The sequence below is a fragment of the Lepisosteus platostomus genome, chromosome 13, assembly GCF_059453375.1.
Source record: "Lepisosteus platostomus isolate fLepPlt1 chromosome 13, fLepPlt1.hap1, whole genome shotgun sequence".
Classification (NCBI taxonomy): Eukaryota; Metazoa; Chordata; class Actinopteri; order Semionotiformes; family Lepisosteidae; genus Lepisosteus; species Lepisosteus platostomus.
This window is the reverse complement of record NC_142623.1, coordinates 41,284,492-41,312,311: the sequence shown is the minus strand read 5'-3', so window position 1 is coordinate 41,312,311 and position 27,820 is coordinate 41,284,492. Positions and strand designations below refer to the sequence as shown.

The window sequence follows — 27,820 nt, the reverse complement described above, 5'->3', positions numbered from 1 at the left end:
AAACACAGAAACACACCTAACAGCCACTCGAATAAAAACTCTCATGCTTCAGCTTTTTCCAAATGGCACTCTTTCTTCATTTTATTCCAGCCCTCCACCAAACCTCAAACCTCACATACATTTTTAAAAGGCCAGAGCTCCCCCTATTCAATTCAACAACAACCAATCATCTTAAGACAGCTTAACACGTAAACCCTGATTGGTGGAGCCTAATAACAGGGATAGAGAAAATGCAGCACACTGAACCGGACAGGAAACAAGCTGCAGGCTATGAAATTGTCTGTGTATGTCAGTCCAAGCGATGTGTGCTGGAGTTCTTTTCCGTCTTCCACAGGTCCGGTTTGCCACAAAACTTGAGGCAGGATTTCATAATTCAGCGAGTTCAGTTTTCATGTTTGCCTGTAGGTACGTTCAAGCAGTGTGACTTCATTGTCACAAACAGGTTGAGTTTGAATACGGTTGCTTAGCTGTCTAGTCTTCTTTCATTACAAATGCAACAAGAGACAGCTAAGTTACAATGTGCCTACAGAAGCTTTTGATAAACAGACGATACTGTCTAAGAACAAATCTGAAAACTGTGCTTTAAAAAAAGTACTTGATATGAGGAAATGCATATTGAGGAATGGAAGTCAGTGGGCTACATGGTCTGGAGCACTTGAATGGAATGACTCACACTGAAGAACAGAACGCCCACACAGCACACCAGGATGCAGGTAATTGCTGTGGCTCACATTTATCCTCCCGGCAGCGATGCGAACTCATGGCAAGCCGAGAATGATGTGTCATCTGTGACTTCAAGCATTCAATCATAAAAATCTATTTAAAAAGTGGAAGAAAGCAGGAAGCAACCAAAGCTTCAGCTTCCCTCTGTTCTAGTACCAGCAGAAACCCCGCAGAACCCGAAAGGTAAGTTGCAATGTGGCGGACCTCAAGGCACAGCTCAGCTTCTCTCCCGTCTTTGAGGCCTCCCTCGGGAAGAGAGATGGATAAATCAGAAGCTGACCCGAACCATCCTTCCATTTTCCATGAGTGAATATAGGATGGTGCAGAGCCTATCGCGGCGGACAACGGACATGAGGCAGGATACACCCAGGACAGGACACAAGTCCATTAGAGGGTGGTCACCAGGATACCCAGACTGCCACAGAAGCCAGCAGCTCTGTTTTTTTTTTTAATTCTGTCAGGTTATTCTTGTCTGTCTTTGCCGTCACTCAGCTCCACCACAAACAGGAAAATTCGCTTTGCAAATAGAGATGAAAGAAGGTCTGTGGGAAGGGCTTTTACAGACGCTGTTAATTTCTTCTCCTCCTCTCTGTTTCAGGTTTTCCTCGCTGCACAGTGTGCATGTCAGCCATGGGAAGGAGGTAGGGAATCAAAAACCCGGAATCCCATCCAAGGAAAGAAGGAAAGGAAGGGATGATGCAGTCATGTGAAAAATACCTCAAATGTTTGTGTGAACTTGGTTACAAAAACACAACTAAATGGATTAATGGCTTAGGTGTTGACCCCACAAGGACCTTGTTGCCAGTGTTAACTTCCTTAATTTAACAGCGCAACCATTTGGACTTATAAAGAGAGATAAGCTCTTCCCAGGAAAAGACTTAAAAGATGGGAAGGGAAGTTATAGGAAGAGCATTACCAGCCCGAGAGATATAAACATCACTTTGATGCTGTGTGGCCTGAGTGTACATCACTGCAGGGGCGGAAATGTCAGGAGAGAGAAGGCTGCACCTCCTGATTCAGCAGCGTGGGTCAAACAAGTGTCCCCAGCCCCAAAGGGCGTGCACCGCTTCATACTGTTCCATCCTGCTCTCCAGCTGTCATGGCAAAGAGGCTATCCTGAGCAACCTCGAGCTCTTCTTTTAATACAAACTCACCGCCCACCGGGGTCCACTAAACCCCCTCCGCTTGCCACGCGTAATAGGGCCGATCATCCATGCACCACCGCCTGGCAATCAGAAGCTCAGATGGTACTGGCAACGTCAGGGGCATGCTGCACACCCCCCAGTCTGACACATCGCGAACAATCATCTGGGTATTCTCAGCATTTTCAATAAATAAAGACAAAAACCATTGCATTAAAAAGAGCAATGCCAGAGTATCTCCGTTCTTGTTCACTTAAAGGTGTCGCCACTTCTGATTTTGCAGAACCTGTGCCAATTCCTTCTTTTTCCTCCAAGTATAATTCAGGTCATTACAGAAGCTTGGACTAAATCAAATCTTCAAATCTTCCCCCGAACTGCAGCATTCCAGATTGTCACTCAGTGACGATGCCACCAGCTTTCCTCCCTCTCCACAATGGAAAGCTGACATCAGGCTTTGGATTTAACACGTGAAACGGGCAGGTGGGTCAAACGTGAAGGACTCCAGGCCTGGCCAGACCATACAGCAGACTGGAATGGGCCTCTGGTGACAAACTAAAACAGTTCTTCAACTCTCCTTCGCTATCAAATGCACCCTAATATAGAATAAGAATTCTCCTTTCTCTTCAGCTCCATGGTACTTCATTAAAGATCAGTCATTAATCACTGTTGAGCTTTGGGTTCTTATTGGATTCCCAAGATTAGTAATAAGCAATCCTGGGCTTAGAACTGCTCCAGTCCATGAAAGCCATCTTCTTGATTGATGACGCCTCTTGTTAACAGGACTCTGAAGTGCTTAAACAGATTGTTTTTTCCTGTAGTGCAGGTATTTCCAGCCCAACTCCTGGAGCGCTGCTCTCTAGCAGGCTCTGAAATAACCATTAAACTGACAGCTTCTGAACACTTGGAACAATCTAATTGTGATCAATTGTGCGTGATTTCTTAAAATTAAGTATTTCACCACAGCATTTTGGAACCAAAATATTGAGCTCTAAGGCATTTCCTTACTTTAATAAGGTACTTGTTTAATCGACGAACAATTTTCAAGTGTTCCCAACTGTAACGGGAGCCGGTCCAGGCTCCTGCAAAGCGTAGTTCAGGACCCTATGCAGACGGTGTAATCCGGAAGTAAGTGGAGAAGGACATCAGGGGAGTTACAGCAGGATTGGACAGGTAGACACACAGGGGGGCGTGACGACCGTGATCTGGTGCTCGGGGGGCGTGGCAACGCCAAACAGATCCAGACAGTCCAAATGGGGTATCCAGGGCGCAGTCCAAAGTCCAAAACCGGGTGATCCATCCAAGACGAGACAAAACATGGTTAAAATCCAGAACGGGATCTGGAACAGGGACAGGGAATAAACCCAGGATGACGAGGCCAGGCGCTCCGAGCCCCGGACTCAGATGGTCAGGACGCCGTGACGAAGCCTATGCCGTCGGGTCTCTCCTGGACCTGCTGGCAGGCGGGCTTCCATCTCACAGTGCTGAGCCAAGAATAGCAAGAGCACCAGGCTTAAATAAGGAGACAGAAGAGGGGGCAGGTGCACATAATCAACTAAAATACAAAAGGGCCAGAGCGGCCTTAAGAAGAGGAATTACGATCGTGACACCAACCTTTGGAAATGGCTTAGGGTGACTTATAAAACCTACTCCACACACCTTATTCAGTGCGTGAACATGGCTACACAGTGCAGATATTGAGAATTCATCTCTGCTTCTTCAAATACAAAGTTACGCTCTAGTTCTTGGACTGGATTTCATTTCCTCAGAAGAGTAGCTATAGAGAGCCCATACTCTGCAAACTACATGTGACGTTGCCCTTTAAAACTGACATTTGATTTCAAGATGCTGTGAAGATTTTATTAGGTCAAGCAAATTGTTACTTGTTCCAGTAGAGCATGTAGTTAATAATGTTTCATTCCGGAGACTTGGGTTTCCATTCACTTTGCAGAGAAAGTGCATGAATGGTGTTTATTTTGGGGATTTTTTCTGCCTCTTTCTGTCTTTCCTACAGCTTAGAAGCTAGCACTGCTGTAGTATCCATCTTAAACACAAGCCCTGCCTCAGACATGAGAATGATTTCTTAAGCCCTCTCCTTGTTGGTGAAAACTAATACACTAAGAGCTGTTTATGAGGGCTTTAAGAGACAAGGGTGTTTAAAGCATATTAAAAGGAGGGAACTTCCTTCCTGAGAGTGTCTCATCGAGGATGGGTTTACATCCTAAAGCCAAGAACCTTTATACCAATTCTGCAGTCCTTGAAATGGGGCCTAGCAACGTGGTTGATGGATCAGATGACGTGTATGAGTAACACATGAGAACATCCAGAGCAAAGCTTTCCCTCTTATTGCACTGAGCATCTAGTAGGTACAACTATATATGTGCTGTCTGCCCTTCAGACCTGTCCTAGTGACCAAATAAACCATTACAATGCACAGGCTCTCTGGTACAGTTCCAGGCCGGACAAAAGAAAGTGAATGCAGAAAAATCACCTACAGTATCACGAACCTCGATTCATTTTTTCATCTTCCTCACCTACATAGACTGTTACCTACTTACCTCATTAATACAGTGATACAGTTAAAAAGTGATCAAGGTCTCTTTGTTCTTTACATCCAGTCATCTTTAACATTTTGAACACATACTGCATTGTCTCATTCACTCTGCACAACCTACCAAAGATGAGAAAGCTGAGCTCATTCAGTCAGAGGGGACAGCTCATTTTTTTTAAATGTGAAGTAAGCCTATGAAGAATAAGAGATTTGAAATAAAAAATAACTTACATATGAGGATGCATATTAACCAAAAGTGTGATTTTCAATGCTTTTTGCTCCTGTGCAATTTTTTCTCCATTTTCCTCTAGAACATCGGCCAGATTCTAATACTATGAAGTAATTCCAATTTTATACTACCATTATCTACTGCTACGATTGTCACTTTATACTTTCAGTGCGACTTTTAGAAAACAAGGGAACCAATTTCACTCTGCGGCAACGCATCTTGAAACAAATCACCCTGGGCCAGCAGGCACAGAACAAAATGACATGCTCTTTGAACACTTTCAAAGGACCCGATTAAAGGCGAGAGCTCTGATGTGCTTCTTTGGTGTCTTCCACCCCCAGTTCTGCAACACAAGTCTCTGATCCACAGCATCAGTACCCTGACCCTCAATGCCACTATATCGGCTGGTGATGGGGTCGCACAGTGGCACAGTGGCGCTGGGGCCCTGTGTTCAGTTCCAGACTTGGGGGGCTGTCTGTGTGGAGTTCGTAGCTCTCTCCATGCTCATGTGGGTTTCCTCCCACAGCCCCAAAACATGCCGGTAGGCTAACTGGCTTCTGGGAAAATTTGCCCTGACGTGAGTGTGCTTCTGCCCTCTGTGTCCCGTCCAGGGTGCACCCTGCCTTGTGCCTGCAGTTCTGGCTTCCCCGTGACCCTGAATTATAAGAAAATCGATGTTTGGCTGCCAGAGATGATGTATAATTATATTCATTCATGGTTAGTCATAAGATTTATGGCACCCAGATAAAGATTTAAGATAACTGACATCAGCAGACACCGGGGAAATGAAAATGAAATGAAAGCATGAGCATACAAGCAAAGTAATACACATACCACACTGCAATAAACACAACAAACATGCACTGGAAAAACGAAGAGTGAACATGTGCCGCTTTATCCCGATGTTCACTAAGCAAAATATCTCACTTCACTACACTGTGCACATCTGAAAGGGCCTGCCTACACAATGACAGAAAATCTGCCCTAAAGGTTTGGGCCAGACAGAGAGAAGGCATTACTAATGTCAAATCTAAAAAAGAGTACTGATGGGTCACATGAATGTACCCATCTGCCAGAGTTGTTGGAAACTCATGAATGCACATGCTATACTTATGAATACCACGCAGGTGAAGAATTGCATTGCTCGTACAGTACATGGCATTTCAGTGTCATGAACACAATACAAGAAATAAAACATCAGATAGAGACAGAATCCAAAGTGGATAATTAAGCAACACCCTATTCTGTGCCTTTAAACACATGTCTGTTCATCTGCGGCTCCCCTGCTGCTCCCCCATGTCAGATTTCTAACAGTGTTGGGCCTTCAGTCCAGCTGCGGGTCACCCCGTTCTCAATGTTACGGTTTTATGGTATATACCGTAGTTACATCGCCACTCTGTGGAATTCATCACGCAAAGAGGATGTCTTTGAGCGGGAAAGGAAGAGGAAGCAGGTTTCGCAGAGGAAGAAAGGGAAGGGGACCTCAGTGCAGTGGGAAGCTTCCTTGAACACCCCCTCCCCAGGCAGCACGGTTCTGCCATGTCTACACTTCAGACACCTTGAACTCGGGCAGATGGGCTCAGATTGACAATATCCGAGTTACCTCTGCGCCGAGATCCGTGCATCTCTTACACGGAAGGCGAACCTCACAAACACTCACTCATAAAGTTTGCCAGCAGAGAGACTTGTCCTTTCCACATAATCATGTGAGATTGAGCTGGCTGCCCCACTGGTCCCACCCTTCTTCTATGGGAAAGTGATCTGGGCTCTGGAAGACACATATTGTCTGCCACCAAGAGAGACTGTTTATTTGAGTGAGGTTTCCTAATAATTTGGCCAGCGGACTCAGGAGCTCCAGCAAGAGGCACATGTTCATGCAGCGCTTTCACCCTCCTTAACCGAGCACTTTTAACCTGAGTGCATGAAGAAATTCGCAATCGATTTTGGAGAAACAAGCCTTCAACACAAATAAGAAACAAATTAAGATGCAGAATGTATGTCGTCATGCATTACAAGGCTGCCTAATGTGTTACCCTGTTTCTAGTAAGTGCTAGGATATACAGGAAAAAGATGGATGTTAAAATATTGGCTTGATTGCTTAGAAGCAAACTAAAATTCATTAGCAAAAAAGGGCTCCAAGGTTTGTGGTTTGACTGTGAGCAGCCGCCAGTGTATCATATACGCTATGTAGATGTTTAGGAAGAGTTTGGATAGAAGCAGGAAAATGGTTTAACGAGGGAAGAGAAACAGCAATGAATTATAGAGGCAGGTTTAAATGTTTAACTAAGCACTGTCACGCCACCAAACAGCTGGGTAATGTGTCAGAACAATGAGGTCGTAGTGGCTTTAATAAAACATTTACAAGTGCACACCAGAGGGAATAAACATGGAATCTCAGATACCTGATGGACTGGGCTTCAGTGTGTGACTCTCAGGGTCTGCCACCCCCTCACAAACCTCGATTCACAATTCCTCAAACTTCCAAGGAACTTATTCATTTCCAAAGAACTTATTAATTAACTTTTGTTTGAATATTTTTTAAACAAAGTTTGGTGTGTTTTGTTTTGTAATATATATATACCCACCCAGTTTGGAACTGACAGCTGTTTTAAAGTTTAAGCCCTCTGTGCTGCGCTGGAACAATGAAGATGTGCAGACATGTGCCTCTGATGCCGGATCATTCATCTTCTGACACATGGAAAGTTCCCTGGTGCTTTACAGGAGGTCGGTGACAGTGGGCGGAGTGGCCAGTCCTTCAGTGATGCCACTGCAGGCGCCTGATGAGTCATAGGGACATAAGAAAGGATACAAACGAGAGTCCACTGGGCCCATTCAGCCCGTCTGGTAGGAAGGAGCTCACTGATCCATGCATCACATTCAACCATTTCTTAAAGGAAGCCTAGGCCTGGGCTTCAGCAGCTTGTTCCACACTCCCACAAGCCTTTGGGTACAGAACTGTCTCTTGTCCTACTTCCTGTTTCACTGCTCATTCTGAAGAACTCCTGGGTTGACCCTTGTGGGTTTTGAATGCTTGTATCAGGATCCCTCCTCGCCTTCTCAGTTCAAGACTAAAGACTAAAGAGGTTTAGTTCTTTCAGCCTCTCAGGGCAGGACATTCTTTTTAGTTTGTTCTGTAGACCGATGCCAGAGAAGCATTAATCTTTCCCATAATGTGGTGCAAAAAAACTGCACCATTTTGTGACACAAATTACCAACATTCTAAATGAGTCCTGAATTTTGAACAGAAGATGCTTTGACTTAAATTCTACATTTTTAACTAAACGAAGTATCCTAGCATTTGGTTTGCCAGAGTCACCTATAATGGTTCACAGAAAATGGAAAAGATCCTAGCTGTCTACATACCTGCTCTGCTTTTTTCATCCACTTTAGAAATGTGAAACATATCAGACACTGGGCTCTCCAAGAACAGAGCTGAGAAGAACCTGCCTCATGGATCTTGTAGCTTTGAAAGGGAAAATCAGAGATGAAGCCTTTCCACAACAAAGCTAACGTAGTGCAAGACAGTCAAAAATCATCACCAGGAATCCTTCCTTCTCATTTATAGCCCCTCCGTTAATAGGTCATTTAAGAAGAGTGGAAAATGACACACCACCAATTAGCCACCCTCTCCTTGGCTTTATCAATGGCGGTTCAAACTGTCCTCTTTGAATTTCTTTAAGGCTGCAAGTACACCAGTAGATTTACTAAAAAAAACTTTGCTGGCTGGATATTTAGGCAGTAGTTTATTATAACATAAAAATAATACCAAGGCATTAGAAGTACATACCACATTTATCAACAATATTTACTGCTGAAGCTAATTTTTATCATCTAACCAATGCTAATAATTGAAACAATATTTATTATGTGGAATGAAAAGGTCAAATTTTCCTCTTGTCACTCCTCTGACAAAAGAGCTATTCAGATTTTACTAAAATGTACTGTAGCACTCAAGTGCGGTTCTCCATGGACATCTGGGAGATATGGTTTGCAGCCTTTTTTTCAGCTTTTGTTCTGACAGTACTTGAGGGTGTCCTAGCCGCCCACAGGAGCAGCACTGGTGAGGGGACATGGGGGACAGGACAAGTGTAACGCACAGGACAGCGTTACCCCAAGAGTGTCCCCACGAGGGGAAACAAACAGCCAACGCAGAGCGATTCAGAGGAGGGCAGGGCCGTGGTGGAGGAGGACACCAGAGAGACAGCAAGAAAGGAGGAGGTCTGGGACAAATACTTCTGCATGTCAGTAAACACAAGGAATGCTAATTAAAAATAAGAACGACAATGTGCAGGCAGGATAAGGCTCTTCTGTGATCTGGGCTTGTGTTTGCGCTGATCTGCAAGTGCCTGTCTCACTACACCCTCTGTCACTGCAGGAGAGCAGAAGAGGGAGACCGCCCATCACCAGAAACGATCAGTTTCCTTCAGATCACTCAAGAGCCATCACTCCGCAGGCTTTATTGTTTTTGTGTGCAATTGTTTCTTTTACCTCCTTATTTTCTTGTGGGACATTACTTCTATAAGCACTGCCACCCGGTATCCAGATGTCAGAGCTGCGGTTTCTTTCGGAGAAGCTTTTCCATGAACACAACAGGCCAGGGCTGTAATTGTCAGCTGTTTTCCTTTTAAATGCTACAGTGTCAAGATCCACCTGAAAATAGCCATCATCATAGCTGGAGGTTACATCTTCTTTCATGCAGTAAACACACATGCCTGACAGGTACACTACTGCAGACAATGCAACCAGTGTATTAGAATTATTGTAGGAGCACAGTGAATTGAAATACAAAAACAAGAGAGGAAAAGACCTGAAATAGCAAACAATAATGTATTATTACCACCACGTACGATAATCTGTTGTGCACAATCGTACCCAGGGCAGAAAACAGGAGGCTATTTTTACACAAAGGGTGGTGGGTGTCAGAAACAAGTTGCTGAGCCACGACTGAAGCTGATTCACTGAGATCTCTCAAGACACAGGGCGTCTGGATGCTCCGATCAAGACGTAACTCACAAAATAATGAGCAAACTGGGCTGAATTTTCAAGTCTCACTTTTTAACCTTATGTTCTTATCCGGCAAGAGCTGTTAAAAGTGGTCACTCCTTGGAGGAATATTTGACCTCTGTCGTCATCACACCAGTGGCCTTCACCTAGGTGAACTGTGATAGACATGGCCGCTCCTGTTGTGATGCTCATTTGAGAATTAGCCGAGTTACACTTAGTCATTGTGTAATGCTACTACAAACAGAAATGCAGACAGGAAGAGATGTGATGACCTTGACTTAAATATCTCTCCAGGGTATCCCAGAAATAGACTGGACAAACATTTTCTAGGGGGAAAAAAAAAGAAGCAGAGGGCCACATTTTCTGGAAGTCCCCAGAGCTCCATGTATTCCAAGAGGTCTCCAAGCAATAGGACACAAAACTGCCACCTACTGGATGTACCTGGTATTAGCCGAAAATTCAGCTTCTTTTAGAAGCATGTTTGACGCATCACTCCGTGTCTGCTGAAGGAGGGGCCGTAAACTAAAGTGGGAGGAGACTGGTTTCACCCTGTGGATGTCACTTGAGGCTCAAGCTCCACAGAATTGAAAATGCACGGAATGTAGAAGCTCAGACAACACATTCCTGTTAGGAACAGTGTCAGTGTTACAGATTTATTCATAAGTTAATTTTGGTGTCCTTGCTTTGTCTCACAATTGGCCAAGTATCTGTATCCTGTTTTTTTTTTTTAATTTCAATACAAATGTCTGATAAAAGCAGCTGGAAAACAAGCCACTGTTATGATTAAACCTTATATGAGACAAAGAACAGGACATAAATTCAGAGACTAAGGTAAAGTATCTATTACCAGGAGATTCATTTCAGGCACTGGCTCTGGTGCTGACTCATTATATGTCTGATGTTCATCTCTGGTCGTTCCAGTCTCCTGCTGAAAAGGCCTCTGCTGTATGACAGATAATCACCCCTAATGTGTGTAAAATGCTTATCCACTCTCACACCTTATTACCAGGCTCCTTAAAAGCTTGACTGACACCCAAATCGCTTTTCATGTTACCTGTGGAGCTGGCAAACTCCCCCATCCACACAGAGTGGGCATCTCTCCAGAAGACACGCTGCAAACACACACTGAGCCCATGGAGGGGACTGGAGCGGCCTTGAGTCAGATCTCGTTCTGAGCATCACTCCTGACGTGCGGTTTGGCTCCTGCCTTTCCGTGATGCAGGCTTTTAGGATTAACCCACTTAAGCAAGGATCTAACCAGCCCAGGTCACTTTACAGCTTTTAATTCGACTGGATCAGAGAGTATCGCTATCACTGCACAAGGCACTTTCAGCTAGAAACTAAGGAGAACACTAAGGAGGCTCTCACTGAGGTTCAGCTTCAGATGTTTTATACATGTGAATGTTCTCAGTGAGAAATGCTAACTGGTTTATATTTATGCTGCGGTACAGGTTCAGTTCATAGCCTCATCCAATGCTTGAACACTCAGTACAGATAAGACTGAAAATATTCTGAAACCTGCCACCTCTTGCACTAAGATGTAAATTGTTCTTTTCATATTTTCCTTAACATGTAACAAAATGTAACTGTCGTTTTAAAAATGGTTAATAAGGGTCAAGCATTTAACTTCTTCAAGCTGAAATACGGAATACAAAATACTGAAGCTAGAAGCTATTCTGTTGCAGTGCTTAAATCAGGAGGCTGTGATATTCCACACAGCGTTTCAGCTGCACTGAAGACTCTTTTAACAGAAATGCCTCACATTCTCTATACCCTTTTTTAACCTTCAAATGATGAAAACTCCCAAAACCACGCAGGCTCGTTTACACCACAGAGATGTCGGAACAGGTTTCAGAATGAATTCTAAGCAGTCAGTTCGACTTATTCATCCTCACAGAGGGACTGTGATTGGTGGGGTAAGAGCTACAGCCGAGTCTGAACTGTACCACATGACCAGACCCTGGCTCTCCAGTGAACACCATCCAATGAGACATTTCGTATATGACATTTACAGATGAGTTACAACTGAAGGTATCCACTGAGTCCTTGGCTAGGGAAAAAATCTGAAAAGTTCTACTTTGCAAGCATAGAGAGTTTGGCCAAATGTACTAAAATGCAAGACTATTCTGAAACAGTGAAACAGAGACATTCTGGCTAAAATCATACAAGCTTACTGACCTACATTTCTATGAAGCTCAAAATCACTAGGTCACTTTGGTCTCTCTTGACCGTGAAACTTTCATTTCATTTAAAAAAAAAAAGAGTCATTTAAAAAAGCTATAGTTTGCTTCTTAGTAATAGTTAAAACATAAAACAGTAGATTTGTGTTTCTTTTGCGCATGTTGGAAATCAAATGCATTTGAAAAACTGGATCTTTCCACTGAAGATTGAAAAGTTCAGACATGTCAGTGTTCCGGTGCGCCGCTGTGTTCCAGCTGTGGTGACTAATGAAACTGGCTAGTCTTTTTTCAGAAGGTACTGTCCTCCCGATAGCAGCAGGCGTGCTGTAGAGCTCTGGAAGTGTAAGAGAGACAAGATTTACATAGTCCTTCCATCCTTCTGTCATCTGAGCGGAGCCAGAACACATTCCTGCCCTCCCACAGCTCTCTCAGATTATGGGCAGCTCTGCCCTAACCCTCCCCAGACAGCCATGGGAAACATCCCACACTGCTACCCAGACACGAACTTCTCCCTCCAGAGAAAAGCTCCGTTACAGGGTTGTCTCTTCATGGGAAAAAGGCACGCACTTCCTATTTGGAAGACAGAAGGAGCGCTCCCGGTGAATGCATTTTCGATCTTAGATACCGGACATTAAAACCATTTCACATCCGATCAGCAGCTGGTTATCACAACCATACCAATGCCTGGATCGATTCATTGGTGTTTTCCAACGCAGTAAGAGAAATACAGTCCCGCGCAGTTTATGACCAACTGAGCAATTAGTCACTTTTAGAAAATGATTGTGGTTGGACAACTTACAGGAGCAGGAATGCATAACTGCAGCCTGTCCCAATTTGCAGCTACATCATAAATGTCAGCTGAAACCTTATATTTAGAATTTTTTCATTTTTTTTTGCAGTTATCAATATCATGTGTCAGTCAGTCTTTGCTATAATCAGATCAGGGAGACATGCTCTATTTGCAGTAGTTCAGATGTTTATAGCACAATGAAGTTTTTCTGGCCGAGTGCTGACTACCATATTATGGTTAGGAAAAAATAAAAGAAGTTCTCTTCCTCCCTTTCCCAAAATCCCTGCCTTAGGGCCAGAGAGGTGGACTTGGATGGGAATCGAGCTGTTAAAAATGGGTAACAAGTAGGATGTTCTTGCTGTTTCTTTGTTTAAAGGGCAAGGCGATGATGAACTTCCTGTGCTGACCTATCACAGAAATGTCGTGGTGCATTTGCTAAAAAAAACATCTGGCATTCATACAAAGGTGTAGCTTAACTATGTGCGCCACAGCCAGAAAGGTTGTAGTGCTGCAAGGGGAGAAAGGTCGCATGACTCAGTAGGCATAAATAAGCTTCTAATTTATATGTACCGTTAGTTAAACAAACCGTGCAGTTTGTTCAGAATTAATTAAATTATATCAAATATCAGAATCACCTCCACTTCATCTCTTGCCAGTATTTATACCCCATCTCTAAAAAAAACATCCCAACTATGAGACACACAGGGCCTCTTCAGGCAGCAGGGAGCTCTGGAGTGCCAGAAGGCCCTTCTTCCATCACCAGCTAATTCAAGGCTGTCAGATTGTACTATATTGTATGCATAAGTGTGAATATATAAATAGACGCATTTAGATACACGAGGATACATGGGCCTGCCATGAAAATATTTTTTTTAAGGAGACTACAACATATTGAATTTGCCGTTCTATATAAAACTGGGGGTTCTCCCATTGGGGCTTTCACTCTGTTTTCAGAAATGGGAGCCATTTTACTCTTTGGTTCAGTAGGTATCTCCACATGGATTTTATAGTTCATAGTACACACCCGAAGCCCACTCGGCCAGGAGTCAGTTAGGATCGGCACACATTCGGCTGCACTGAAAGGCAGGTCTGAAGGCCGAGGTGAAGATTTTCATCATGAAGCACCGCCCTATAGTGACGACACATTCCTTCAGATTTTAGGGATCATACATAAGTAACGACATGAATGGAGCACCAACACGTTATCATATTGTTAAGAAGGGGCAGCAGAGGATGTACTTTCTCAGGCAAGGTAAGAAACACAGAGAGAACCGGCAGCTTCCTCATCAGCTCTACACAGCCAGGATCAAAGTGTCCTGAGAGCTTCCATCACAGTTTGGTATGGGAATTTGGACAGCTGTACAACAGAAAAACCGGAGAGGATCGTGTCCAGGGCATCACAGATCACAGACCGTGAACTCTCTCTGTTGACACGAGCTGTACCTCCGATCATGCCTACAGGTTTACTTCAGAATCCTCCCCTCCAGCTCACAGCTGCCTGCCTCACCCTCAGCCTCTCTTCCACTGCCATCCGAACTTTGAACTCTCCCCTGTCAGCGATGTACAGTAGCAACACGTGAGTATCTCCTTTACACTACTGTCAGCCAGGTGTAAGGTTAATCAGTGTGCCAATAAAATATAATCCCCATTTTAATTTATAGAGCAGTGTACATTTATACAAGTGTTTTTTAAACATTTATTATACACCATTTATCATAAAACAATGGTTGTGTGCATAATTCGCTTGCAATTGGTCGATTACAGGTACCAATACCGTTTATCAGGCAAGAGAAGGTTGAACTTCAATCACTATTTCATTGCAGTCAATTACAAATTCTGATATTTCTAATGTAAGATAGAACCCTCTTACGGAAGCCTATTAGCGCCACGGAGAAAAAGTATTGCGAGATAATGCACGGATAATAACATTGCGTTATTTTCAAAATACTGATGCTAACACATCGCCACCTACAGGCCTCTCTTCATAAATGCGTTACTCTGTTGGCTACGGCAAGCAGCCTGGCGTGGCGACCTTGAATTGTTTTGGGATTTTGAGGGATGCATTGCCGTATTTCATTACGTTCATGACTGCGGACCGACGCGGAAATACTGTCAGTTCCTTGTCCCTTCACACGACACGTGTCTTGCTGGCTGCTGTGTAAAACCAAATTCAGATGCATTCCATATAAGCATAGGCTGAAACCTTTTTGTGTTTTATGTATACAGAACGGCTGTAAACCACTAGTGGGTATAGGTCTAACTGGGGAGACATCGTAATTGTTTTATGTTCATTATATTTGCACAAAGGGGAGTGTGAAGATATTGTGTAAAGAATGGGGAAATATTATGAATATATTGCCGTATACAGTATATGCAATAGTAGTGCCCCCCACAATGTTACATTTTCACGAAGAAAAAATAATTATTGTGTTTAAACCCAATATTTTCCCCCGGTGGAGCCAATAAGCTTTTATACCCTCTTGTTTGTAGATTTTTTTTTTAATTTAGAAAATCAGCATCTGTGAAATTATGAAACCTTCCTTACAGACGTGGATGCGCAGATAATTTAACCCCTTGGTGATCGGAGTTAAAATGTCGGATTGCCCAGTCGCTGAGGCAACACAGAGATGATTTGGAGAACAATACTATAAATAAACTCCAACGGGCCTTGCTGCCTTTCTGGGCCCCTTCTCTTACGTGAAGATAAATATTATGATAAAGGAAAATTAAACAGCGCTGAAAGGGCTAAATTTATAGGACTCTGGCAAAGCGAGAATGCAGAAGTGATGAATAAATAAAAACAGCCCTCAGATTTCACCGGCTCTCGGAGGTCGAGAGTACCACCCGCACTCTTGGCTCCAGCTTTTATTGAAAAAAAAAAAATCGCGCTTCTCTGCTCCTCTGCTCCTTGTCGACCCGCGTTGTGCGTCACCCCACCGAACGGCCTGTCGAGGACGGAGACTTCGTAACAGCTCTCGCCAGACTAAACTAACACGGAACAGACAAGTGCATCCATCTCGGCCTGCAGTGAGTGATTGCTGGGGAGCTATTTATCTGATTTACTCCTTCTCTGGAGTCATCAGCAGTCGGCCCTGAACGCTCGATTTATGATGCGTCGCTCATTTAACGGGCAATCATCCCGGGTTGATGGAGAAGCCTGTCACATTATTGTAACACGTCCTACTGCAGAAATAAACACGTGTAAGTTTAGTACATTGTTCAATGGCATGGTTTGTTGAAACTATTTGACTTAGTATTTTTGTCAGACTGGAGGTTTTCTGGTTTTGTTCCACAGCTGTATCGTTTTTAAGGCTAAGCCTTCCATAATATAATTTTTTGTTTTCTAAGACGAGGCTCAGCTGTATTGCTAGTCTCCAGTCAGCTCATGGTGTTTGCAGACAAGGCAAGTGGCATCATTGTCACTGAATTATTCCGCTTAAAGAGGCTATTGTATTTTCATATAATTGTGTGCCTCAACATGCTTAGACAGTTGGATGCACTTAATTAATTGTAACTCGTACTCCAAACGACCATTGATGTTAACATTATATAAGGTGGGAAGAAACAAAAGTGCTGTATTGTGTCACTTCTTGGTATTTATACACAGGATGGAAACACAGTTAATCTACAAAAACTGAGGTGCTGATTCTCTGCAGTTATTAAAAATCCCAGGGTTTTCGAAAAAAGAGTAGGGGTGTTAGTTACCCCAGTGTCCTGGCCAAAGTTTTCCCTGGCCTTTACTAATCATGGCCTCCTAATTAATCCCCATCTCTGAACTGGCTTCCTCACTCTCCTCCCCACTGAGAGCTGGTGTGTGGGGAGAGGACTGGAGCATCATCCAGGTGGGGCTGCACACTGGTGGTGGTGGTGGAGGGGATCCCCATTACCTGTAAGGTGCTTTGAGTGGAGTGTCTAGAAAAGCATTATATACAGTACGTGTAAGGATATTAGTACTATTAAAACAGATGTATAATACCGTAATTGTAACACAGGAAGAATAAATCAATAAAACGTAAAATCAAAAATATAAAATTTAAATTGATTTGGATGTGCAACATGTGTAAAAGAGATCAGAGAGCTGGAAGCTGTCTATTTCATTACAAAATTAAGACAACATCAAAAATCCATGATGCCAACTGTAATTTACAGAAGATCTCAATCTCTCACTTCTCCTGTGCCAAGGCTTTCTTCTGCCTATTAAATGGTAAATTACCTCCGACACACTTGTTCCTTCTTGCTTATTATTTGCAGCTTCACAGAATTTGCTTCATCTTTTAGAAGCTGAACGAAACGGACCAGGCAGCGACACGCAGAGAGAAAGTCATTGCTGTCCAGAGAGAGCCAGCCCAGCACGGCACAGTATGATGAATGACACACAATCCCTCTCCCATCGGACCGGATTAGAGCAGACGAGGAGGTGTGTGCTCACTCGAGTGCAGATCAAACGAAAACAAGACATCCATTAAAATCAATCAGGAGCTCAGTCAGCACTTGCACACACCTGGCTAAATCTGAGGGCAAGACAGTGTATTTCCTGACAGCCAGTATTAAACAGACAGTATTATACAAAATGCATGCTTGAATGTGCTGCAGATTTGGGGTTTTGGTTGCAGCAGTGTGAGCCTCCTGGCCCTGTGTCTCAAGAACCGGATCAAAAAAGTTAAACTATATAAAATGCAGATTAAAAAATATATTTTTAATCTTTAAATGCATTAACGTACATCACAAAGCAGGCTTCAAAGCCCAGATCATACACGCGCATGTATTTGAAGTCCAGAGCTGATTGAAAGCATTTGTTGAAGGTAAGGTCTAGTAAGACCTGTGTGATCCAGTTCCACCAAGCAGAAGAAGGATTATTGGACAAGTCAGCCTTCTTTCAACTTGCTTTAATAGTTATGTTGTAGCTCTGCTCCGATGCACTGGATTGCAATGCTCTTAGTAATGTTTTAAATGTGGAAGACAGGTGCCGATTAGAACTAAGGTGGCAACAGCAATGTCCACCTCAAGAGATGGAGTCCACCACTTCCACTTAGAGCTCTCCAGATCATATTGGCACCACTAGAGTCTCAAGAGTAGGTAAGATGTCATTGTGCCTGCCTGACATCAGACACATGATCAGAACTGAATTTCAAGGTGCAATGACAGTATTTGCATACAGTGCCTCCCATGTCACTCCTGCCAAATGCAGTCCAGGACAGGCCCATAGGCTGCAATGGTCCCATGTTTTTACCTTTTAATGTAGTAAATATCTAATTTTTACTCATTGGTATACTTGACTCAAGTATGCAATTTGTAAAAATGTACACAGTGCAAAATGTACACAGTATACAGTAGCCTAACAAACATTTATTTATTAGCACTTTTCAAAACCTTAAGTGCGGGTGCCCCCCCAAAAAAAGGAACCACAGTCATAACCAACAGAAAACCAAATTATACATTAAAGCTGTAGCCTAAAATAAGTCTTTAAGTGAGATTTAAAAATCTCTACATTTTGCACGGTCTCTAAATCCATATCTTAATGTTAGACAGAAAGCACCATGGTTCTAGCAAAATTAGTCTCCTTTTAAATTTGTGTCATCAGCATAATTTGAAACCCAAGTCCACGATTGTGAATTATCTGGCCAAGTGGCTTCATTTACTGGATGTACTAGATAGGAAAGGTGCCTGAACTGAACATTGTGGAACACCTTGAGTAAATGAATCATCACAAGTTGCCAAACTGCCAAACAAAACCACTATAAAACAGCCAAACCAAACCAGTGTTCTGGTCATTCTGAAGGTGCATTCAGCCAAAGAGAAGAAAAAACAGGACACCTGCAGTACATAACCTTTGCCAATTAGGTGTTATCAAAACCTCAAAAGACAGAAAAAAACAGAACAGTTTGTATAAAACCAAACCCCACGAGCCAAAGCAGAGCAATATGACATGAAATCCCAGCGGTGTACAGGAGGAGCTGTGAGATCATCATTTGTTTTAAAATGGACGTATGGCTTTGTCATCGGTTCAAACACAACTTGAGAATTATTGTCAGCTTCATTCAGTTTCATTAAAGCTTTTCCAAAACCCAGCTTTGAGCACAACTGGAAGACCTTCTGTACTCTGTACCCCCAGAAACAGCATGTGTGGTACAACAGCCAGACTGTTTCTTAAGCAAATTATTAAAATCTAGTCTAGAGGTTTCAGAACTACACACCACAACGCCAATCCAATTTAGAATCCGAACAACTGTCAAACTTTAGCGACTGATGCCTACCTGTTAAATTCTGATCTTTAAGGTACTCATTTCTTTCCAGAGTAAAATTGAAAGGAGGGAAAAGGCCACAGGAGCCTTCAGGGCAATTTAACCAATGAACACGCAAATGTAACTCATCTTGATTAAGACGCATTTGCTGGATTCAGTAAAACAACCTTTCCAGGCCTATCGAAGTGTGTTGGATAGCGGAGTCAATCACAGGTTGGTCCACGCATTGTGCACCCTTATTCTTCGGCACAAATCGCACATAACTGCCGGATTAGGGTACGTTGGGTTTCAGAGTACTTTTGAACAACGTGTCGAAAATAAACGAATTATTTTAATCCATTTTTTTAAGTGGATACCTTATAATTACAAAACCACAGTTCAGTAAACTTCTCGTCAAAGAGTAAACATTTTCAATACAGCATTAAATACATTTGTTTTCACCCCGAAATTGATAAATAGCAATACCAGCAACAACAACAACAACAAAAAAAGAATGAAACGCATTCATTAAAAAAAGAGCGACCGTCTTTAGTCAATAATGGTAACATGCCAATTAGCAGCAACAGTTGCTGTCAGGTGGATATTTCCTAGGGGAGCGGTTGGGAGTTTCATTTTTCAAATGGAATACACTGCACGCAGGAGTCCCGTGTGGTAACTGGCAGGTATTGACTGGGAAAAAAATGCACGACAATAGTTGGAAAGATTGCGATCGGATTTCTGTCCACGGGACCCCGAAGGGCACGGCGCTCCTATCTTGCCTGTAAGAAACGGCAGGTTTACCCCCGTGTGTCACCTGGCGTGTTTCTCGGAACACAACGCCCACCGTGTGCAGCCCACGCCATCCCGAGCCAACTTCTCTTCTGTCTCAATTCAATTCAATTCAATTCAAGGTGCTTTATTAGCATGACCGATAGGTACAATCAGTGTTGCCAAAGCAAATAAAAATAATAAAATTAACATAGAACAAAACAAAAAATAGAAGTAAAATAAAATCTACAGACATGTTATAGACATTTACAACAAAGACATATTATATAATATCGACATATACTGTAGGCGGCTGGAGCATTATTGGGAGACGGACTCACTGTTCCTCAGGCTGGGACAGGAGATCACATACTGGGCTGCCAGATCAACTGAGTTCCCTCCTCCCTCTCCCAGTACGATTGGGACCTGTTGTGGTTTTGGCAGGTGTGGGAACTCTGGGATTAGATTTCTGAATTTCGGGAAGAATGTTTCTCTAATCCCAGAGTATCTGTCACTCTCTCTTTTGTTTTTAATCTCGCTGCACACACATGCGGCGTGCTGGCCGTGGGAAAGCGTGGGGGGGAAACGAGGACCCTGTCAAACGCCGCAGCGCCGAGTGGAAACAACGGGAGTCACTCACCGGCCGTGCCGCCCGCTCGCTGCCAGTCGGCGCCTTTGACCGGGGGGGACAGCGCGCTCCAGGACTGCCTGCTCGGCACGGGGAAGGATTCACTGTTTCCCATCTCGGGGCGGTCGGCGGACGCAGGTGGAAATACCTTAACGAATCTACAGCTCGGGTCGAGGTGCAGCAGGTGGTGGAAGGAGGAAGGAGGAAGGAGAAAGAAAGAAATAACCCGCTCTAACGTTTTTCTCTTTCTTCTTCTTCTTCTTCTTCTTCTTCTTCTTCTTCTTCTTCTTCCTGAGCGGAGATTCAACGAGCTATAGCGTCATCCCGAAGGAAACAAAAAAGCGCAACAGAGAGAGAGAGAGGGGGAAAAAAAACACCCCACAATTTAACAGAAACTCCCGCCTGATCTGTGTTTAAATGATAAAACAACAACACGTGGATATCGGTATCTCCGAGGAGCTGTCCAATAGCGGAGAGGGCAGCGCGCCGCGGCCGGCCGGAGGGAAGGCTTTGGGAGTTCTCGAGTGTGGGTGTCGGTGCCAAGTGCTAACTGTATATCTGCTAAAAAACGATCCTGCGATATTTTTATAGAAAGAGTTTGAGACACACGCCAGTTAAAATAACAAGATCCGGGCTTGCTCTGCTATTTTATTCAAGCAGAATACTTATGAATACAGGAATAATGTAGGCACCAAAAAAAAGAACATCTAATTTTAGGACATGAAAATAGATGTTCATGGTCCAGCCCTCGGCTTTAGCTTAGGACATATATTATTACCAGTCTTACAACACTCCACGGACTATTTTCAATGCCTATTGCGAAAAATATTGGAGTTGTATGTGGTCAGGCGACTTAATCTTGCTTCGGAAAGATTTGTGGAAACAATATCGAGACTTCATGTGACGCACAGGAGACCCATCGCCGCAAAGTCTCCCTGAACAACCCAAGGCAGCAAAACCATACACGATATTTTATAGGCTAATGGGGTCTTCACGACAGGTGAGCAGCTAAATTGGGAATGCCGTGGTTCAGAAATAGCTACAAAAAATCTGGTTGAGGATTCACGTTGGTTTAAGCGTGGCCTAGCCAGATGGGGTCTGGTAAAGGTCGTACTGGAGAAGGCGCGGGTAAAAAGCACTATTCTAGGGGAGGTGTCTGCTTCACAGGCAGCTGAGCGGCTGTCCGGTCACCCCGGGGATCCTCACTGCAGCTGCAGCCCGGCTGCCCGGCTGCCCGGCTGCCCGGCTGCCCGGCTGCCCTGCCCCGGGCCAGGGGCTGCATGTCCCGCTGCGTCTGACGTGCTGTAGTTACACGGGTGGAAGGCGGGACGACAAAAAAACAACACGAACGGGGGGAAGCGGTGTTGAGTCGTGGTCAGGGTTCCGACCTCTTAACTGGAAGACTGGGGGCTAAAATCCTAGGTACGAAATTAAAATGAGTCGTAATCGAAAAGAGAGCAAGAACTTACTGAGCTCCCTGAAACTGCGGTGTTGACCTTCATCTCTCACACACACGAGGGCGCCAAAGTACAGTACTTTGAAAAGTCACAGTTTCCTTTTTCTTTTTTTCTTTTTTTTCCCCGGGAAAATATGTTCTTTTTAATTCAATTCAATTCAATTCAAGGTGCTTTAATTAGCATGACCGATGGGTACAATCAGTGTTGCCAAAGCAAATAAAAATAATAAAATTAACATAGAACAAAACAAAAAATAGAAGTAAAATAAAATCTACAGACATGTTACAGACATTTACAACAAAGACATATTATAAAATATTGACATATACTGTAGGCGGCTGGAGCATTATTGGGAGACGGACTCACTGTTCCTCAGGCTGTGACAGGAGATCACATACTGGGCTGCCAGATCAACTGAGTTCCCTCCTCCCTCTCCCAGTAGGATTGGGACCCGTTGTGACTCTGGCAGGTGTGGGAACTCTGGGATTAGATTTCTGAATTTATCTCGCCTAGGTCCAGCAGAGGGAGCTCGCGTACTGTGATGACAAACTGGAAGTGTTGTAGATCTAGAGCCGGTGCGAAAGGCTGTTCGCAAAGGAACAGGTAAAGGTTTATTCCCTGCTGAAAAGGTGTAAGAAAGAGAGGGCAGTCGGGAAAGATAATACAGCATGGGGAAACAAAGGCCAGGAGAGAGGAGGAGGCGGGAGCCAAGCTATATTATCTTTGCTGATTGCCCTGTCTTTCTTACAACCGAAGAAGGCTCCACAGCCGAAACATTGTGTTGTATTCCTTCTCTTTTCAGTCTGGAATAAACCTTAACTTGTTCCTTTACAAATAAAATATGATCGCAGTGCTGTCGGCGGTGAGGTAGTGAGTTAAGTCTGTATACTCCAGAGCTGAGGGTTGTGGGTTCAAATCCTCTCTAGAAGATGGTTGTGACGCCTTGCAGCAATGACCTTCACCCAGATAGCTCTTTTGAGTGCAAATGTGTTTTGTTAATTAACTAGCCTGACACAAAAAGAAATAGTCCCATCGAAGATACAGTGAATCTTTTAGCAGGAAGTAGGAGTTGAAACAGACCATATATCTCAGGAGGGATAAAAACACTGATCAAGTCTTTAACAAAGGACTATGAATGAAGTTCAGTTTCTTTAGGATGTTCAGAAAGATCTTATTCATTTTTTACCCTTCTGTAACAATGGCCTAGAATGTGCGGGATTAAGACTTCAGGGCACCAGAGTTCCTTACACAGCACAGAAAAGTGGTTAGTCTGTGTGCGCTGTAAGATTCTGTTGGACAACTTGTTTCTAACACAGGGAGTCAGTGGGAGAAGCTGAAGATCTGTGTCATGTCCCAGAGGTTCCTGTTTGATGACTGAGGAGGGCACGTATAGTCCTGATTCCCTTTGGTGTGTGGTACGATCTGAGACACACTTGGCCGTTCCTAAAGGAACTGTCATGTCCAGCTCACCAGGATTTTCAAAGTCTAGTTTTAAGCCATGGCCGTATCAGAGACAATGGGCTTTCTCATCGGTGGTGATGATTTCTCAGACATTATTGCAGCATTCGGAGGACATTCTGATTAACCAAAACATGTTAAAATGTGGAAATCAAGCATTTCCAGCCACTCTAGCAGACAAAATCTGACTGCTCTGACTAATCGGATACCGTTAAGAAATGCTGACATCGTATTTTACTAGGTTAGGTAATCGCTTCCCCATTAAGTGTACGTCATTTGTTAAGTAAGTGATAGGAAATGTAAATGTATCTTGCTGAGGGAACCAGTTAAGAATATATGCCAATAATACCCCATTTTACAGCGGCTCACGATTTTAAAACCTGTGGGCATGGGGAACTAATAGGAGGTTTTATATCACAAATAACCCCCACAAACAAAACAGGTCTTTAAAAAGAAGGTCGTTCCCACGAGTCCGGACGTCGCTCGGAAGCTAGACTTTAAAAAAAAAACGAAATGCAGATTGATTAAAACATGTTTTAGATGTGTTGGAAGTCAGTAGCAATAGTCAACACCCATCACAGTGCGTAAGGTGAAAGATAATGGGTTTATGCCACAACACGTTAGTTTTTTCCCGTTCCCACACACAAAGGATTGCACTGGGTCATTTTGAAAGCCGGCCTTGATGTAATGTCTGCCAGCGTTACGAAAATACAGCAATTAAACAAGGTAAGGAGCTTATTGTTTCCCTGCCCTGTTGCTGCTAAGTCCCGCACAGAAGTACTTGTTGGAAGTTTGATTTCCGGAAATGTAATTGCGGCGGTACTGTACAAAACATGAACGAAAAAAAAAAAGCAACCAACCGTAACCAGTTTTTAAATATTATTTACAACTCGTTTTAATTTACCACTTAACAAAGTATCAGATAATACTGACCTGCAGTATTTGCCCGGCTTCTATAAACTGCACATCCGTTTTATCACCCCCTTTCTGTATGTACTGTGCGTGTTTTCTGTTTATTTTTAACCAGCTGACAGATATTTGACAGCTCATATTGGCTATCTCTGCTTCGTTGCGGTACCAGTGCTTAGATTGCGCATTCCCCTGCCTGCCGGAGCGCACTGTTTTGTTGGCGCTGTTGCCTGGGCAACGCGGACAGTACATCTCCAGCACCGCTGCCTGGTTCAGCGTCCTCTCCTTACGTCAGGCGAAGGCATCAAACCCCGGGATATTGCATCGTGGAAAGTGTTTGTAGAAGATCACGCTTCTCTCATCTAAAGTAACATAACGTAAATAAAAAAAACAACAACAATAACAACAACAGAGTCACAGCGTTTCCAACCATCTGGAGAGTGCGTAAATTAAAAAAACACGCGGTTTTGTTCCTCGTCTATGTATAACCCCTGGCAGAGCGCGTTATTTTCTCAGTGGTGGATAGGGTATATAGTGTTTATTTGCAACAGGTCCGCTGCTGCTGTTGGACGTGAATTGGCTGTCTTGAGGTCCGCCGTCTTTCCTTCGCCGACCACAGGAAAGTAAACAGGTCACCTTGCTGTCCGTCAACAGCTAACCGCTGTAAACAAATTTAAATAAGTGAAAAGTGTAGAGAAGCCAAGTATTTAAATACGTGAAGATGACAAAAGAGGTATTCAAGTAAAAGTTCACGAGCACATTAGAAGACATCCTTTTCAAGTTGCAGAAGGCTCTATTCTGGGCCTAGAGGCTCATCATACCCATGTTTAACAGACTGAGAGTCCACCTTGAATGGGACTCTGGTCCATCACAGACTGACCCACCAGCAATCCTGACATGTATTTGTACAACTGGGCATAGTGAAGCAACTGGGGCAGAGTGAACTAGAACATGAACTAGAATCCTTCAGCTCCTGGTTGATGGATGAGACCCTTATACTGCAGGATGATATTTAATCACGTTTTACCCTCCCTTAAAAAAACTCCTCAATAGTACCTTCATATTATTTAAACTTCTTAAGTGTATATCCTATATTTTTTTTAATTTCTTCCACATTTTGGAGTTTTTAATTCAAGTGCATGATTAGACCCAAAACTAGTTTAAAAAAAATATTTTTTCTGTTTATGCTGTGTGTGTGTATATATATGGTTTGTCCCAAAGGCTAATAAAAATATATGAATAAAAGAGAAGATTAAAACACATTTAAAGGCACATTCAGACTCAACCTGATTTATTTCTTTTTGCAATGCCCGTGGAAACCAGAGGGAGTAACTGTTTTAAAATTCCACATCCCCACACATACAAAAAAGCACATTTGTATAAACTTCAAGAAATACCTTCAGTGGGAGTGGCAATACTCAGGCAGCACAGACTTGCCATTGTACAAAACATCTGGCAGTAATTCAGATCACACTTAATTCCTGCTTCTGCGTGCTCGAGGCAAATTCTGATTTCCATTCCAAATAAAGGAACGATTTGAGTTTCCTTCCCTTAACTCAATGCAAATAGTCTAATTGTATTTTCATGCCTGCAGCTTGCCCCAGCCTGCCTAGAAAGGTTCACTTCATATATCACAAACTCCATCACAAGACAGAGTGTGTATATCACAGGCAGGGGGGCTGCAGAACACATGGTATTTCATGTACAGCAAGGATTGTACTGAAGTCAGAAGTGCAATATGGCATGAAATTCCTTGACTGAAAAGAGCCTTTGATACGTCTGTCAGTAGCTGTGTGAAGACGAACACTGAAAATGGAAACTGATCTTTTTTCTTCTTTTTTTTTGCATTTTGGCCAGTTGGTTTACTGTCATTGTAAATTCCAGATTTTGTAAGTGAGGTTTTGGATTTACCTTTGTAACCTGGCTTGATCATAAACATTTACAGGTCAGTGCTGGTTTTTAGTTGCTTCGTGTGTAAAAAATGGAATCAAACCTGGACATCATCTGTTTCCTGTAGTCAAAAACACCATGCTGAGAATGAAGAACGTATTGCCATGTTGAACAGTTGAAAGAATACATTTCTTACATTACATACATTACATACATTTCCGCTGCCTTCCTCAAGTGTGTGAGGTAGTGAAAAGAAGTATGAAGGAGGATCAATATTGCTGAAATATTGCGTTTTTTTGTTTTTCTGCTTTTCAGCGAGGAATTGAGCTCATCTTGTTCTTCTGCAGCCTGCTCACGGACTCAGGTCCCTGCTTGCACCACTTCCGAAGAACATGTCTGCTCAAGATGAAGGCCACATCTGCGTGCGTGGTTAAAGTAGATGGCCACAGAGAGAAATGAACTAGTCATCCTCAGCCCCTTTTACAGTATTTATGTTACTTAATTTAATACTTTGCTTATTGAATGTCAAATATAAAAAATATTAGAGAACATATTAAGAGTGTTCATTTATATAAGATCCAAACATAGTAAACGGATAAAACTGGACATAAATGTGTAAGCTCCTGCTTGATTCACAGCTTATACTGTGTTGATTTATAGGGAATTTATCTGTTGTAGTAATAAACAGCAAACAGTAAGGAAGAATAATGTGATTCTTTAAAACTACTGTACTTTTACATTATTCAAATACTAAGATGCATTTGGCAGTGAAATGATAAAGGAATAAGACATTTTAAAGTAAATGGTTATCATTTACAAAAAAATAAATTACTGAATGGAAACTCCCAATTGTGTATTTAAATCAAGCCCCCTGTTTCAAAATCTGCAAAGTTTCTAGAATCCAATGCTCAGTTTTGCCACCTCTAGAAATATTTGTAATGGATGTTAGATCAACCAAAACATGTACAGTAGATTGACCATTCTACTGACTACAGTATATACTAAACTATACCTGAAGAAGGCTCCACAGCCTAAACTTGTGTTTCTTTTCTTCTCTTTTCAGCATGGAATACATCTTTACTTGTTCCTTTGCAGCCTGCGCATGCTGACGCAGCTCCCTACTTGAGCTATATACTACTATAGCCAGCAGTCATATCACCCTGCAACTCACAACTGGCAACCCACTGAAGCTAAGCAGGTGTGAGCCTGGTCAGTACCTGGATGGGAGACCTCCTGGGAAAAACTAAGGTTGCTGCTGGAAGAGGTGTTAGTGGGGCCAGCGGGGGGCGCTCACCCTGCGGTCCATGTGGGTCCTAATGCCCCAGTATAGTGATGGGGACACTATACTGTAAACAGGCGCCGTCCTTCGGATGAGATGTAAAACCGAGGTCCTGACTCTCTGTGGTCATTAAAAATCCCAGGGCGCTTCTCGAAAAGAGTAGGGGTGTAACCCCGGTGTCCTGGCCAAATTTCCAATTGGCCCTTACTGATCATGGCCTTCTAATAATCCCCCTCTATGAATTGGCTACATTACTCTGCTCTCCTCCCCACTGATAGCTGATGTGTGGTGAGCGTTCTGGCGCACTATGGCTGCCGTCGCATCATCCAGGTGGATGCTGCACATTGGTGGTGGTGGAGGGGAGTCCCCATTACCTGTAAAGCGCTTTGAGTGGAGTGTCCAGAAAAGCGCTATATAAGTGTAAGCAATTATTATTATTATTATTATTATTATTACTAGACTGTATGACTTCATCATTCACCAGCTACTAATGACTTGTGTGGATCAGAACACAAGTGGATATGAATAGAAATATAATTGCCTGCAGTTCATATGGTACTTAGCTACACAGTTTGCTGCTTTCATAGTGGCAGG

At 43.2% G+C, this 27,820-nt stretch overlaps 1 protein-coding gene and 2 long non-coding RNA genes across 3 annotated transcripts in view; 1 reads left to right on the top strand and 2 right to left on the bottom strand.

The window, feature by feature from the left end:
- neurl1b (neuralized E3 ubiquitin protein ligase 1B) overlaps nucleotides 1-20,376 on the bottom strand; it is an 87,423-nt gene extending 67,047 nt beyond the window's left edge. Inside the window, exon 1 of the mRNA XM_088604665.1 lies at nucleotides 20,246-20,376. Within this exon, the coding sequence (XP_088460791.1) occupies nucleotides 20,246-20,348 (103 nt within the window). The 5' untranslated portion in view covers nucleotides 20,349-20,376. The remainder of the gene's footprint in view (nucleotides 1-20,245) is intronic.
- Nucleotides 1,525-17,344, bottom strand: LOC148650643 (uncharacterized). The gene is made up of 3 exons (XR_015926177.1): nucleotides 8,006-17,344; nucleotides 7,228-7,419; nucleotides 1,525-3,374 (listed from the first exon to the last, which is right to left on the bottom strand). It is a non-coding gene; the product is annotated as an uncharacterized LOC148650643 (long non-coding RNA).
- Nucleotides 20,377-20,805: 429 nt separating the features above from the next.
- LOC148650641 (uncharacterized) lies at nucleotides 20,806-27,087 on the top strand. Its single transcript, XR_015926176.1, has 3 exons — nucleotides 20,806-21,233; nucleotides 26,263-26,369; nucleotides 27,011-27,087. It is a non-coding gene; the product is annotated as an uncharacterized LOC148650641 (long non-coding RNA).
- The last annotated feature ends 733 nt before the right edge of the window (nucleotides 27,088-27,820 follow it).